General features: G+C 41.5%; 1 protein-coding gene across 1 annotated transcript in view; it reads left to right on the forward strand.

The window, feature by feature from the left end:
- LOC146020580 (unconventional myosin-X-like) overlaps positions 1 to 16701 on the forward strand; it is a 121945-nt gene that overhangs the window by 68086 nt on the left and 37158 nt on the right. The window contains exons 12-22 of the mRNA XM_083153812.1: positions 3485 to 3603; positions 4732 to 4878; positions 5621 to 5721; positions 8000 to 8066; positions 9585 to 9677; positions 12318 to 12386; positions 12743 to 12825; positions 12947 to 13055; positions 13667 to 13747; positions 13909 to 14033; positions 14909 to 15020. Coding sequence (XP_083009938.1) covers positions 3485 to 3603; positions 4732 to 4878; positions 5621 to 5721; positions 8000 to 8066; positions 9585 to 9677; positions 12318 to 12386; positions 12743 to 12825; positions 12947 to 13055; positions 13667 to 13747; positions 13909 to 14033; positions 14909 to 15020 — 1106 coding nt within the window. The remainder of the gene's footprint in view (positions 1 to 3484; positions 3604 to 4731; positions 4879 to 5620; positions 5722 to 7999; positions 8067 to 9584; positions 9678 to 12317; positions 12387 to 12742; positions 12826 to 12946; positions 13056 to 13666; positions 13748 to 13908; positions 14034 to 14908; positions 15021 to 16701) is intronic.

A 16701-nucleotide genomic window follows, 5' to 3' on the forward strand; every position in this document is an offset into this window, starting at 1 on the left:
AGAGAACATTTGATTAGTTTAATATCTTACAAGACCCCTATCTGGCATGAGGTCACGTGGTTTGTGAAGATACCTCCTTATCAAACTTGATCAGACAGGCTAGGCGTACGTTTTCCATTTCCTCCCTCACCACTTCACCACATTACATGAGTTCCTCCCGAAGGCACGCACTTGGTCTAGTACACTGACCATCAGCAGCTGTTGGGACTACTTCTTCCCAAACATTTATCAATCCATCCATACTATCCCAAAAGGAGGATATACTCTGGATGTCACTGATGACATCTATTCTTCCCCAATAGAAAAGGACCGATCTTCGTTCAAAGCTATACTAGTAGCTGCGCTCCTCTGGTAGAAGATCCAATCAAGTACCAAAACCCCTGTTTGGCTTGATTGAGCACTCTTCCTCATGTTCAGCCAAGGAGCAGTGGGCGTTTCGTGCAGCACTTATTTAGTCTGCAAGGTAGTATCTGATTATATCAGTTTAATATCTAACAAGACCCCTATCTGGCGTGAATAAAATAAATCACAACACAGGGCTTAGGGCTAAATAAATCACATCAGGGCACGGGCCGCAGGACAGCCCCTGGACAGTGGACACTGCAGCCCCTGCGTGTGAGCACTGCAGCACGACACAGGATATATGTCGTCACACTGGACACAGGATATGTGTCGTCACACTGGACACAGGATATGTCGTCAGTCGTCACACAGGACAGGACACAGGATATATGTCGTGAGTGACTTGTGACACTGGACAATGGATAAGATATAGGCCGTCACACTGGACACAGCCCCTTGTATTAATGCTGCCCCTGTACACAGTGTACTACTCAGCAGCACTGCAGCCCCTGTTTGTGAGCACTGCAGCACTGAGTTAGTTAAATCACAAAAAAAACACAGGGTTCAGGGCTAAATAAAATAAATCACAACACAGGGCTTAGGGCTAAATAAATCACATCAGGGCACGGGCCACAGGACAGCCCCTGGACAGTGGACACTGCAGCCCCTGCGTGTGAGCACTGCAGCACCTAGTTAGTTAAATCACACTGCAGGGCTCAGGCCACAAGTCTACAACACAGGGCAGTGAGGGCAGGTCACGGAGCACAGCACAGCACGGAGCACATGGCACGGAGCACAGCACAGGGCAGTGAGGGCAGGTCACGGAGCACAGCACAGCACGGAGCACATGGCACGGAGCACAGCACAGGGCAGTGAGGGCACAGGTCAGGTCACGGGTCAGGTCACGGAGCACATGGCACAGAGCACAGCACGGAGCACACGGAGCTTCCCAACCACCCTCTTCCCTCTCCAAGATTGGAGTGAAGATGGCGGGCGTCTTTTATAAGATCCCGCGAGAATCCGACAGCGCGATGATGACGTTCGGCCTCGTTATTGGTCCGGAATTCAGGCGGGAACACCCGAGCCGGCTCGGATCTGGCCCGGATCCCCGATATTCGGATCTGTCGGATCTCGGGGATCCGGACCCGCTCATCTCTAATTAAAATAGCATTTTTTTTGCTGATCAATGTACATAGGGCATTGGGATATTCTCCGGATATTAAAATATTTGGAATGAATCAAGCATGTTTGGTGGTTGTTCATTTTCCTGCCTATGAAAGCCATCATCTGGCTATTGTGTCTTATCTTGCATGTGGTGACTGAATAAATTACCTGATATATGATTTTAGGTACTTGTGTATTTTGGCGGCGCCCCCGATGTCCGTCGTACGATGAACGGATCGCATGCCATGCCCCCGATGGCATGCGGGGATACGATGCGATGCGATTTTGACCCCTATACGATCAAAAATCGTATAAGCACCCTAAAGGGTGCTTACAATGTTAAATGCACCCCCACGCCACCCCCCCCACTATAAATGTGAACCCGAAGCGTGGCGAGCGCAGCGAGCCCGCGAGGGGCGGCGGTACGCGTCCTACGACCTTTTCATACCCCCACTATCCACGTCGGCGTGGAGTTGAGAATAGAATAGTGTGGCGAGCGCAGCGAGCCACCGAGCCCGAAGCGTAGCGAGCCCCACGAGGGGACACGGATACCTTCACAGGTAAACGCGTCCCTTCGCGGGCTTCACAGGTATCCGCGTCCCCTCGCGGGGCTCGCTGCGCTCGCCACGCTTCGGGCTCGGTGGCTCGCTGCGCTCGCCACACTATTCTATTCTCAACTCCACGCCGACGTGGATAGTGGGGGTATGAAAAGGTCGTAGGACGCGTACCGCCGCCCCACGCGGGCTCGCTGCGATCGCCATGCTTCGGGTTCACGTTTATAGTGGGGGGGTGGTGTGGGGGTGCATTTAACATTGTAAGCACCCATTTGGGCGCTTAACATTGTATAAGCACCCATTAGGGTGCTTATACAATGTTTAATCGCATCGCATCGCATCTTATGGCATTGTATGCCATGTACAATGGCATACAATTTCAAAATTGTATGCCATCGTGCACTATCGTACGATATCGCGTCGCATCGCATACCATCGTATGCGTTATGGTATGCGATGCGATGGGCGCCGCCAAAATACACAAGTACCTGATTTTATTTTCCTTACAAATTCTTATTGAGTTAATACAATCGGATAATCTGGTTCCAGTACTTCCACATGTTTAGTATGATGTGGGGGAATTAATTTACCCATGATAAATTACCACATGTGAAAAAGGGTTGTACTTTAGTTTAATTTAGCTTTTAATGTCCATTAACTTAACGTGTTAAACACAAAGAATCCTTGGAAAGTTCACGGATTCATGTGTTCACAGGGTCATAACACCTGTTAGCCCCCTAGTTATTGGGGTCTTTTCAATGCAAAACAAAAATCCCAGATAAGTGCTCCAGAGGACTCACTTCGGGATTAATTGAATTATCCCTATATGTCTCTTAGGGGTTTATTCTAGTTCATTCTTTCTGACAAAATCCTTCTTAGATGGACAAAACCATGTGCACTGCAGGGGGGCAGATGTAACATGTGCAGAGAGAATTAGATTTGGGTGAGTTATTTTGTTTCTGTGCAGGGAAAATACTGACTGCATGATTTTACACTTCAATATAGATCTCACTTTGAAGAAAAACCCCACCCAAATCTAATTCTCTCTGCACAAGTTACATCTGCCCCACCCGCAGTGCACATGGTTTTGTCCATCTAAGAAGGATTTTGTCAGAAAGAATGGACTAGAATAACCCCCTTAGTGAACTCCCAGAGGCTGTTCACAGAGCATGAGAAGCTTATCTTGCACTTATCTAGTGCATTTAAATGACTACATAAGTATTAAAGCAGAGGCCACGCTTTTTAATTCTATGTAAGTAACTGAACTCTGTACTCCTTTTTCCTATACGTATAAAACCGAGCATTAAAAATATAAAACCTATCTTCATTTATATTACACAAAATTACTGAATGCAGAAGAGTTGTTTTGTGTTATGGAGTTTATATATGGAATATGTAATTACTATTCTAATTCTGCCCATCAGTTCTCAGTGATGTTGCAGACCTTTTGGGGCTGGATTCCTTCCAGCTGTCGGAAGTTCTAACACAGAGATCCATGATCCTGAGGGGGGAAGAGATCAGCTCTCCGCTAACAGTGGAGCAGGTAAGGGGGTTTCTGGGTGGGAAACAAAATATAAAAAAGCATCTGTAGCCACATTCACAGAAATGCAGATTGGTATTTTCAATGCATCTTTGCAGCGTGTGCAATTAGAGTAATTGTTTCCGATGCATATGCTCGTATATATGTAAATGACAAATATTAAAGACTTGTAAACAATATGTAGTAAGATGGTCCAGGGACTCTCGGAAATTATGCAAAAAGAAGCCCATAGGGATCTAAAAGAAATGCCATCTGTAGAGGGTGGGGCCTATTTGGTACGAGCTCCGCAAATATTTGCTTTCTAGAGCTTGCTATAGATGGGCAATTTGGTTAATTTCGAGTTTTGACCACATAGTGTGCCTTGAGCTGTTCTCTAGTGTGCCTGCACATCTAGAGATGCCCAAACCAGTTTACAGCCACCACCAGTTCAACAGGTATGTACTGGTCTCTTCTTTTCATGTAAAGGGCCGATGTTTTATTTTTGTTACCTGTGGGGACCAGTGTGATTGTTTTTTATATGGAGGCCATATAGTGTGCCTTACAAGTTGTGGGGGTTTGCTAGACATGATACATACATCCTTTGTACTTTATTTCACCCATCCCTGACATCAGCTTCTATTTGCGCAGTCAAGAATCTTTTGACTCTGTAAAGTGAAAACCAGTTGTAGTGGCTGCTTGACGAGCTCCATTGTACTGAACGGAAAAGTGTGGGGTGGGGGATGCGAGAATTTTTTATATGCTTTTTTACTCTTCAGAAGCGAGTATAATATTGAACTGCTACAATTGGTAAATAATTACCTATCAATCAAGCTATACTTACGAAGAGAAAGATGGGAGGCAAAATACCAGTTTTAAGGATTTTTTTAGATCTGTGTTGAAGACATAGGAGCACTTAAGAGGTTTTATTTTCCATGTTTGGCATTATTTCCTAGCTCTCAACTGTATTTACGTGCTGTAGAATGTGGGTGCATTCATGTAATTATAGACATTTAGGAGCTACTTATGCATCCTCCTATGTGAAATGGTAACAGCCTGAGTGATGTCTGTAGCAGGTGCTCTGCTTACAATGACATCCCTATAGAATGACACTCTCGTACAAACACTTTCTCACAAATGCACTTTCATTCGCAGGCTACGGACTCCCGTGACGCTCTTGCGATGGCGCTGTATGCTCAGTGCTTCTCCTGGCTTCTGGGCAAAATAAACGTTCGTATCCGAGGAAAGGAGAACTTTAAATCTGTCGGGATCTTGGATATTTTTGGCTTCGAAAATTTTCAGGTATTTGAAACTCCGCCAAAACAGTTGTGTGTTTTTTTTTTTTTTTACTTTTTGCTTTACACTGTGTGTTACTTTCAAATGGTTTTATTATGCTTTACTGACTCACTAATAAAATAAGTTGTATTGTTTATAATGCAACTAGTATTCACAAATAAATATGGTAGAGAAGCCTATCAGAGCGGAGTACGTGTAATGTAAACGTTCTGTTATTACTCCCATTGCGGGAAGATTCACTTTAGCTGGAAATTGCTTGTAATGGAGAACAATACTGTACATCGAGGTGCAAAGCAAATATAAATACAGAATAAAATACCTCAAGTTCTTTCAAGGTGTGGGAGCTTTCATGTGTTTAGCAGCACGCTTATACCTGGCAATTTTAGAATTTTAGGTTCCGTGGTAAAACGATTCACAACATAAGCGATAACATTTTGTCCTTTATAATTTAGTTTTAAAAGACACTTTTGTGACTCCTGCTTCCACTACTGCTGTTATAATGGGGCAGATGTATTAAGCTTTAACAAGAGATAAATGTAAGGGTGATAAAGAGAGATAAATGTCCAGCCAATCACCTGCTCACTGCCATGTTACAGGCTGTGTTTGAAAAAAGTCAGTAAGGAGCTGATTGGCTGGACGTTTATCTCTTTATCACCCTTGCATTTATCTCTTGTTAAGGCTTAATACATCTGCCCCATTGTGTCAAAGCTCAATATCCTCATCCTATCCACCTTTTATCTTTGTCCAGGTGAATCGTTTTGAGCAGTTTAATATTAATTACGCCAATGAGAAGCTCCAGGAATATTTCAACAAACACATATTCTCCTTGGAGCAGCTGGAATATAACAGGTAGATGATAGTGCTGAGCATTATGGGACATCCTGCTTGAAGCTACAATAGTTCGGTTCAAACACTTTTATCCATGGTTTTGTTGAGATATTTGAATTTTGTGCTGTTTTCACAAATATTTTCTATTAGATAAACTGAAAACCTGCTGTTTTTCAATATTTTAGAACACTACAGGCACTATCTAATTAGCTGCAGTAATTTACCATGGCTAATTGACCTGCACGGGGCTATCAAATTAGCCCAGATGCCGGAGTTACTGGGGATTTTCTTTTGGTAAGCTCAGGAAGGTGAAACCAAAATTCAAAAAAAAAGTTATGGTTTGACAACTATTGCAAAAATACGTTTTTACCATGACTGTTCTTGGATCCCATGTGGTTTTACGTGAAAAAGAAAAATCTTTTGCCTGAAAAAAAAAAGGTTATAATTGGATAGGGAGAAAAATGGCGTTAATGTTAAAAAAAAAAAAAAAAAAAAAAAGAACTATATACTGTATAGTTATAGTAGATGATGTTGGTGACGCTCAGACGACTTGTACAATAAGTCAATAAATCACAATTCTGACCACTGCAGTTCTTATTGACTATTCAGATTTTATTATTTTATTATTTCATCCGTAAAATGTGAAACGTTGATTAGAACTTCGGTGGTGAGCAGTGTGATTTAGTCCCCTGGGTGCCGCCAACATCATCTATTTACATGCATATACATTCAGTATCACCGCAAGAGTGAAGGGTTAAAATATGTATAAAATAATAAAATGTATTCCCCATCTTTTTGGCATTTTTGTTTTCTTACATCACATACTTAAAATAGATTTATTGTATTCTTACCATAGATCAATTCCACAAAAATTATCTAATGTTTTGTAATGTCCTTTATTTGAATTTCAAAATACTTACAGTATGTGAGTGCTCCAACAATTGGCTTAGGCATCTCCAAACAAGTCAATGAAAATCAAAGAATTTCCTTGAGTACTATGCATGGGGACATATTTGGGGATCTAGTCCATCCTAGGTGGGATTCTAAACAAGAGTGAGCATAAAGGGTATTTGTTGAAATTATGTTTCATGAAGAGATGGCAGAACCTGTCCATGGAAAAACCTGCATGACCTTTTACCTAATGTTTCCTGAAAATTACGTGGGAGATTTTTGTGAGGGAGGATTGTGTGGTTTGAGGCAATGTTTGAACATTTTGCCCTCAAAGCCGTGTACTATGGCCTTCAGGTCATGGGTTCGATTCCCACCATGGCCCTAACTGTGCAGAGTTTGTATATTTTCCCAGTGCTTGAGTGGGTTTCCTCCGGGTACTCCGGTTACCTCCCACAATCCAAAAATTTGCTAGTAGGTTAATTAAACAAAATTAACCTTAGAATATCTGTGTGTGCGTGTACATGTGGTAGGGAATGTAGATTGTAAGCTCCACTGGGGCAGGGACTGATGTGAATGTTCAAATATTCTCTGCAAAGCGCTGCGGAATATGTAAGCGCTATATAAGAAACTGTTAATAAATAAATAATTGTGAAAATCATCCTGAAATCACTATCCCTAATGTCTAGCATAATCCTATGTGGACACTATCTGCTTAAGGGGCTGGGAAATTAAAAAACAGATGGCAAAGTGGATGGATCAAAAACTGCAAGAGATCTAAGCCGTCTGAGAGAGTTTATATTCTAATAAGATAATTACTTCCTTCCCTTTATTAGCCAAGTCTAAGCTCACACTTGAAACTGTCTCCTGTTTATTTTTGTCAGTGGTTTTCAAAACTTGATCTTCTGGACCCTGCAAACTTCTTGTTTTACAGGTCACCTGTAGACCTTTATAATGTGACATTTGGTCATACACAGTGAATTAACCTACTGGGAGACCTGGAAAACATGAGCTGTTTCGGATCCTGAGAACCAAGTTTTTAGAACCACTTCTTTGTGTGACTTCTGTTCACTAATCCCCCCCCCCCCCCCCCTTTTTCAAGCCTCTGCATTATTGAAAGGAAGAATGGGGGGAAATTGCAGGGTCCAAGTCTAGGGTCACAGCTGTAACTTTAGTTATTATAAATTCTATGTAATATTTAAACAAAGTAAATGCTGATATAATTTAGTTATATTTTTTTGTAATTAAGTAAATACATGAAAGATTTTTTTTCTTGGTTTTAGTCAAAATTATTTTGTGTTGAGAAGTTTCCGTATTGCTGAATTAATCCATTTTGATCTATAATATAAATATAATATCTCATTTGCAGCTCAATATATGGATTCTTGTTAATGAGTTTTTCCTGCTTTAGGGAAGGGATACACTGGGATGCTATTGACTGGATGGACAATGCAGAATGTTTGGATCTGGTAGAGAAGGTGAGTCTTTGCTATCTGCTATAATAGGACCCAACTTCTGGTATGAAAGAGCTGGTGACTTATGGATGAAATATTGGGCCTGATTCAGTACAGCCTGCATCTCAAACTGCTGGGAGCACGAGTGTCCGCGTCGCTTATGGGGTGGTTCGTGTTGGCTGCGTGTTGTCACATGCAGCCATAGTGAGCCCAGGTAATGGCGGCCCCAGGGAGCTACCATAGAAATGCAATCACTTTTCTGCAGGCCTCGGATTGTGCTGACGGCAGTCGCAGTTTTGATTTTTAAGCAAAACTGCTACTGAAGCCGGATGAGGCCATTGTCCACTGCTTATTGATTCTTTTTCTAAATCTGCTTTACAAAAGTTCCAGTTGAGCTTTAATAAATGGATTTATAAGCAGGGCTCAGAGCTTTCCTATTCCTCCTACATCAATCTCCCTGAATACCCTGAAAGGAAAGGGCTATTGAAATTTGACTTATACTTTACTGAGGAAGCCATTAAATCCTTCTGCTATTGATAGGAATAAACAATAACAAATGATTCACAATAAGTGCCGTATTTCCTCCATACAGTGACTGATAAATTAGTCATTTGCAAATCTCTCCCGTATCAGTTTGTGGAAGTCCGTTAATAATATATGTTTTCCTTTTAAACATACTGATTGTAATTGGTTGTTCGAAATAGGTTAGACTAACTGATATTCAATGGCGATGTTGTCTATCCAGATGTCCTAAATAGATCATCCTTACTCATTGGGTATTCACTCACCCTGGCTCATTTACCTCTTATTGGTTACTTGTCATTTTGAATGCTACATGCTTTAAAAGTGGCTAGGTTAAATATGTTGATATGATCACTTAGCTGAATCCTGAAATCCAGACATGTATGTATAGTATGTATGTAACAGGACATATTTGACTCTCAATTTTTTTTTCCAAATGTTTTTATTAAAGCACTTATAAACACATACAGGGAATGTACATTTGTTTTAGATATAAATTGGATATCAAGAACATAGTAACACATTGTACAAGTATGTAATAATATGTTGAGTACATCAGTAGTCTGAAATAAAAAATGATATAATCCTTCTCCATCTCTTGATTGACGGTCTGAAATTTTGTAAAAAATAAATAAAAATGATACAATTTAAAAATGGAAGCTTGGAAAGGAAGTGCATTCTGTACAGTGCTTGCCCATGGTGTAGCTGTGATCTTATTATACCCCTTTCACATCGCACTTATAAACTGAGTTATTGCTGAGTCGATCCGGTCCGAGAGAGCACCAAAATTAATAACCCGGGTCAAACAACCCCGCAATTTAACAAGGGTTAAACCCGGGTTGCCCTATGTTTATTTGGCGACCTGAGTTCAGTGTGAGAAGGTGTGACCTGAGTCCTAACCCCCCCAATTCCACCAGGGTTTGCATTGTGAACTCGGTATCAGTCAGTGGAGTGGGAACTACAGATTAACTGGGCTGTAACTATTCTGCTCTCTCTCTCCTCATTTTATTTGCGGTCTAGAAACTAGGATTATTGGCTCTGATCAATGAGGAGAGCCGGTTCCCCAAAGGTACAGACTTCACCCTACTTGAGAAACTCCATAACCAACATGCGGTGAGTTCTCAGTAAGCTTCTGCATGATTGATATGTTTTCCATTGATTCATTTTCAGTATGGTGGTATAGGAGATGTTTACAAAGTAAGAAAATTTTTTTTTTTTCACTGCCGATTAATTATTTTTATAGTCGTTCTGCTAAACTGGCCCATTCTCCTCTATGCACCGACACATATCTGGGCAAATGATTAATTTTATGGTGTTATGATAATGGCTTGTATTGCCTTGCACCATTTCCAGGGAGCAGCAATTGTTATTGATAGAACATCTTTCGCTTTCTCTGCTGCTCAGATGAGGGAAGAAATGTTTGTTCTTTTCTTTTTTGGATTTCCATGAATCTTAAAAAATAACAATGGTTTGGAATTTTTCTCTATCACATTGTCCACATGAAGCTAGCATAAGCCACCCTTGCCTGCTGATAGGTTATACGTACGTTAGGTCAACAGTCATTGTGTTGACCACTATTGGTCGACCCCTGAAAAAAGCCCACATGTATTAGGTCGACACAAGCAAAATGTTGACATGTGTTTTTCATGATTTTGTTTATGTTAAAACAAGAGTTGTTCTTACTTTTCCATCCCAGTGGACACAGAGGGAGAATATGTGTGTCGCGCACATAGAGGCACCATTCCCTAGTCATGGTGAGTGCAGTGGTACACTGATACGGTGTCCATGCCGACATCTGTTGACATAGGCACAAAAAAACATGGAAAGCTAATGCCAACCTTTTTCCTCTGTCAACCGTTTGCTTGTGTTGACCTTTTGACCATGTTCACCTAATGCATGTCAACCTTTTTGCTGTACCAACCTTTAGCCTGTTGACCAATAATGTTGGCACTGTCAACCTCATGATCCACACCCGTTGATAGACTAACAAATATTGTGCTGGCAGTGGGTATGTACCCTTTATGTATATAATGTAGTCAACTACATCCATTTTGGTTCAGCCTTTACATAGCCGTAATGAACCAGTCTCTACTCCTAAAAGTTTTTTTTTTTTATGTTAACTAATCTGAAAATGGCAGGCAACTATGCAGAGGATTCTGGTCTTCCTCTGATATTCCCAGGGGCAAAGCAGTGGGTATTACACATCTTATATGTGACCGTTTAACATAGATGGTACAGCATCTGTGTGTAGACACGGACTACAATTACTGACCACTGTCTGTGTCTCTCATATGACTCCTATCTATTATGGCGCCTCATGGACTGCACAAAAAGGCGCGTTCTAGGCTGAACTTGCTTGGCAGCTGACAGGAGAACAAATATTACTGTGTAACAGTAGGAATATAAGATGGACACACAAGCTAAACTAAAACACAGCAGCATCTCTGTATTCGTGCACAGAGAACGCCTGCTAAGATAACGTTCCCTTTACAACACTAAACAGAAATATTTCTTTATTGAGTAAATATTGTTTCATCCTAAATCTCAGTCAATTTGGCATAAGGCTTAATTCAGCAATCAAGTAAGCGTCGCCCCGCCACTGTGGATCCCACCCCTGTGCACGGTTGTGAATGTGTTCACAACCATGCAAACAGGGGCAAATACATTTTCAATCACTCACCATCTAATGAATGTCCTCTTGTTTGCAGCCGTCGAGCAAGTCTAGACTTGCTAAGCGCTGCGATGAGGAGATGGCCGCCAATGCTGATGTCAGCGGCCCTCTGTACCGATGGCCGGGCACCTCCTGCATTTCCCAGGGCACTTCAAGAAACTGCTGGGGTGCTGCCCACAAATGGCTACCGCCTGTCAATCAACTTGGCAAGTCATCGCTGGCTATGTTCACAGGGGGACCCCACACATGTGCACTGAGATTTACGCATGATTGCACGTTTATTCAATAATTGTCAAGGCTGCAAACTTTGATACGGACTGAATTAGGTCCATAGACCCTCTCTTATGGCAGTGTGCCAGAAAAACAGATCCCAGCAACTGCACAACTAGATCATATTCTATATGTATGGGGGTACATCGGTATCTCCGTATGCTGGGATGTGATGCTGCTGTTCGGCCGTGCACATGATCTGCCTTGCAGGACCCCTAATATAGCCGTTTTAGTGTTCACGTCTATAGGGTGCTAGGAGAGAGTAGTGATGTTGTTGGCGGACATGCAATGTATAGAACGGTAAATCGGTTGATGCATTTAACTGAATTGCCTCCAAGCAGGTGTATATGTATGTATATGTATGTATGTATGTATGTATATGTATGTATGTATGTGTATATATATATATATATATATATATATATATATATATATATATATATATATATATATATATATATATATATGTGTGTGTGTATATAGATGGATACATAAACTGTATATAATATAAATCTCAGCATGTTCTCAAATTCTACCATTTCATTCTATCAATATCTCAGTCTTACAAACCTCAGCAAATACTCATGGTATCACAATTTAATCCTCACACATGACTCATACCTTTTTTTTTTCATTTATTTTTTTTATTAAGTATGACCATATTCGTTTAATTTTTTTACAGGTTTTTTTTGGTGCTTTTTCATTTGATTAGTAGTTCTTCTTTTTGTAAGTTAAGTTATAGTTCCTTTTAGACTTTATGTGAATGTCCCTACTGAGTGCAATGCATTACAGATGTTCTGTTTGTGTCCCAGAATAACCCACACTATGTGAAGCCAAGAGTGACCGAGAACCAGTTTGGAATCAAGCACTATGCGGGGGAGGTGAGTGCTAATAAGTCATTTTCACAACAGATGTCATGTACATCCTGCTGATCTTCTGCTGAGTTCAAAGTGATATATTTAGCATTCGGAAATATGGGGAATTTTAGCAACATACAGTTGTTAAACAGATGGAGTTGCATTTATTGGAGGGATTGGTGCACCTTGGTTCACTATTCACTCTTTATTTGGTATTGTTGTCTGCTTCAGTATTCAGAGATGGATTTGGTTTGAGCTTACCCACACTGTCACCTGTGTGTCAATCATTGCACGAAACACAAATCTGTGTTTATACTGTGCATTGACTTCAGACATAGAAGAAAGCTGGGTTCTAACTACATATCTGTTGTTCCTTTTAGGTCATGTATGATGTCAAAGGGTTCCTTGAGAAGAATAGGGACACATTCCGTGATGATGTTTTGAACATGCTAAGAGATAGCAGGTACATATTTAGGACCGATATACTGTATCTATATATTCACAACTACTTGGATACCCAGTGACCTACATATCCTAATATAGAATGTAACATGCATACCTGTGTTTGTTTCTCTATTGTTTAGACTGGATTTTATCTATGATCTGTTTGAAAAAGTGTCCAGCAGATGCGGTGAAGGAACACTAAAGATGGGGACACAGAAGAAAAAGCCAACGGTCAGCTCCCAGTTCAGAGTAAGTGCTGAAGTCTTCACTATTGTCCTATAGAGGGAATCGAATTATGGGTGAAGGAGGTGGATTGCTGTTGCCACAGTGTTTTAACGTTGGCAACAGCAGCCCGGTTCACTGTCTTTACCAAGCCAGCAAATGCCTGATTTGCCTTAAAGTGCTCACTACCCTATGAGTTAGCAAGCACCTGCTGTATAGTGCGTCTGTGCTAGGTGGATTTGGGGGGTAAATCCACTACACTAATTGAATTCCCCAATAGATTGTTGCCTAAGGCTTCTACAACTTTCCAGCACTTCTTATGGTCTCTTGGTAGGTGCGTATTTAGGACTGTAATCCATTTTTTTTTTGTGCATCCAATTTTAATGCTTTATAAACGCCAACCAGAACTGTTTTGTATTTATCAAGCAAATATTTGTATATAGTTAGTTTCTGTATGCATTATGGGATTAAATAAACCCCTCTCTGTTTTTATCTCACTTTTGCATTGGATTGATCCATTGAGGTTAGGAGATAGTTGGTAAAGTGTCAGTCTTCTGAAAAGCCTATGTCAAATTTGTAGAAATGTCCTAAATGCAGAAAGCTTTGCTGGTCTTGATGAAATGTCTGTTTCGTTGTAGGAGTCACTCCACTCTCTTATGGCAATGCTTAGCACGTCAAACCCCTTCTTCATCCGCTGCATTAAACCCAACAATGAGAAGGTGAGTACTATCTGGTCAGTCTGGCGTCTTCTCTTGCGCTACATGTCAGGCTTTCTCTATGCGTGTAGAGATGCTTCTGGGTTTTTATTTTAGCTTGTGTCATTTTTATATTGTGCCTTTTGCTACTGTTATACAGTAATGATTTTTGTTTTTCCTCTCAGTTGCCAAGTAAGTTCAGCCCAGACATTGTCTTGAATCAGTTGAGATATTCTGGAATGCTTGAGACCGTGAAGATCCGTAGAGCCGGATATCCCGTACGCCGACAGTACCAGGATTTCATGAACAGGTGAGTTTGTTTGGTAATAGATTTTCCACTCTTCTCGATCCTAAGAAAATGACTGGTATCTCCTGTGTGTTTCACAGCTTAGAACTGCTTTTAATTCTGGCTCTGTCAGCTGATCTTAAAGAAAATTTCAAGTTTGTCTTCTGCTTTCAGATGCAAAATAATCATATTTAAAGTTGTTTCCAACTTACTAGTGAGCTGGAGCTTCTAGCCTACATGTATTCAAAATATGTCTGTGAGCTTGCATGTCCAATAAGCTAACCTATTGCTCAGTGTACCGTTTTCATCAGCGACCAGCGGTTTTGGCTAATGGCAAGCTATTCTGTCTCATTCTGTCTCTACCTCATTTTGACTAGAAATCGCTGGTTCCTGGTTCACAGTGCATTGTGCACCAGCGACCAGCAATTTTTAGTCATAATCACAGGAGCGTGTGACCAGCGACCATTAAGGGCTGGCTGCGGAGCGCGCTCCTAGAGATTTATCTACCACAATACAAAAAACACTGGCCACATTGTCGCTCAGCAACCATTTAGCCAGCGACAATAGCTTAAATCACCCGTGTGTAGTGTACAGGGCTTATGATAGTTTTTTTTATACTGTTTTTTTTTTCTGGTTGCCGTAAAGTGCGCCCGGTGCCGTGATGATTTGCACTGGCGAATCATCCGCAGAGAATAGGATTGACCCCTTAGAGTTAAAGCTGAATTATTATTTTTTTAATGACGTTCTAAAGCACAAATGTTACAAATTATTTTTCTTCCCTTTACACATGGTCCCAATAAATGGACTGCTGTGTTATGACCCCTTCTTTGCCCATTTTGTATGTAGTGCAGCTTTGTATTACATGAATGTCAGGAGACTCACTGATTTTGTGGTTGCAGGTATAAGATGCTTCTGAATAACATACAATGCACAGATGTGCGGGGGACATGTTCTGCTTTTCTGCTGACTTTCGATGGGTCAAAAAAAGAGTGGCAGCTCGGGAAAACAAAGGTATGGAGATGAGTTTAGCTGTATGACAAGACAATACGCTATTGTTTATTCAGTTCTTTACTGATGAGGATTTCAGTATTACAACTATGGGGTGTTTTTGACTTAAAGGTTGCTCAAGAAACAAAGTATACCCATGGATTGAGTCTGGAAAAGACTTTTATACACCCTTTTTTAAATTTACTGTGGCTGCAACAGTCCTGATTTTTGTAGAATAGTCTCCGATAAGGAAAAGCAAGAAAGGGGCTTAGACAAAGACGTGTGTTCATTTAGGGCATGGCTTTTGCGGCCCACACACGGGGCAATTTCAGGGCGTTCACTTAGAAAATGCCCCTAAATCACTCAGTGTGTAAGGGCCATAGCTATAGCGATGCATGGCTCTGTATGCCGCTATCGATCGGCAATTAATATCCAGCATGCTGGCTAAATCTACTGAATCGCTGAGCAGGGCCAGTGTTCTCACCAGATGACAGATCGCTCAGCACTGGCACATCTCTATTTGCTGAGCGAGCTTGCATCGCTCAGACTGCTCAGCACATCTCCCCGTGTGTAGGCCCCTTTAGATACTGATTTGTGTATTAATAGCAAAGGTGTATGAATAGGCCTAGGAAACCTGATCCCTGTGCCGGAACATATATTTCTTTGGTAGCTTTTATTTGTTAGCATTAGATCTACAATTAGCAGCATCATTAATAGAAGGATAACTATTTTAGATACTTACAACTGCATGCAGGCTTTATTCATTATGAACAGATGGGGCTGATTGTGAAGCAAAAATCTGGAGAATGAATCCCGTCTCAGCTAGCTGCCTGGAAGACGGCTGAATAGAATGATTCATGTCTTTTCTTTTCCTATTATTGATGGTAGATGTTTTTCTGATGAAATGTCATATTAAATATTCTGTGTTATGAAATAAGTATTGTTGCTGTACGAAGAGACAGTCCTTATGTTACAAGTGGAAACCCACTGTGACTGATTTGTTTGCCCTCCTCCAGCCGATAAGTCACCCTGTGGAATGAGGCAGTGGGTGGGGGAGAAGCAGAGGGCTGTGTGGGTCACAAGCAGGGTGATATCACATGGAGATGTGTGACTGAGGGAGCAGAGGGGCATCACATGAAGCTTGTCCTAGTTGGGTGGCACACGTTGGGAGCTGGTGGAAGAATGCCAGGCCTGGCTAATTACACAGAGTTATTGTGGATGGAATCAGAAGCCGGTTGCCTCTAGCATGTCGTACAGAAAAGCCTCTTTGTTCTGCTCAAGGTCACAGGCAGCACTCCCAGTGTCTTTTGTATGTTCCTTCTTATGTCTTCAATGGGATGGGCTCTTTTAACAGTGGAGAAGTGTTATTGCAGTTAATGTTGATCTTAACCCACATTGTGCAGTGCCCACCATCTGTAGAGATATACTGTCGTTTTTTTCTTCTTCTCTGTATAAGCGGTGCTCCTGTTGTGTTATCACTATGTTGCTGGAACTGCCTCTATGACTTTAATGCCTCTGCATTTCCATGCCAGGGAAGCTCCCTTGATGCTTCCTACCTGTCGCTGCCAGGGGAGCCTCTTTTTTGTCTATCCATGCAAGGGGAGTGCCCTTAATAGTGTCACATTTTGCTGCCAGGGGAGTACCCTTGCTGCCTACTGCCCACCATAGGAGTGCCCTTGCTGCCCTCTGCCTGCCAGGGGAGTGC

The sequence above is a fragment of the Crinia signifera genome, chromosome 7 (genome assembly GCF_055691185.1).
Source record: "Crinia signifera chromosome 7, ASM5569118v1, whole genome shotgun sequence".
Classification (NCBI taxonomy): Eukaryota; Metazoa; Chordata; class Amphibia; order Anura; family Myobatrachidae; genus Crinia; species Crinia signifera.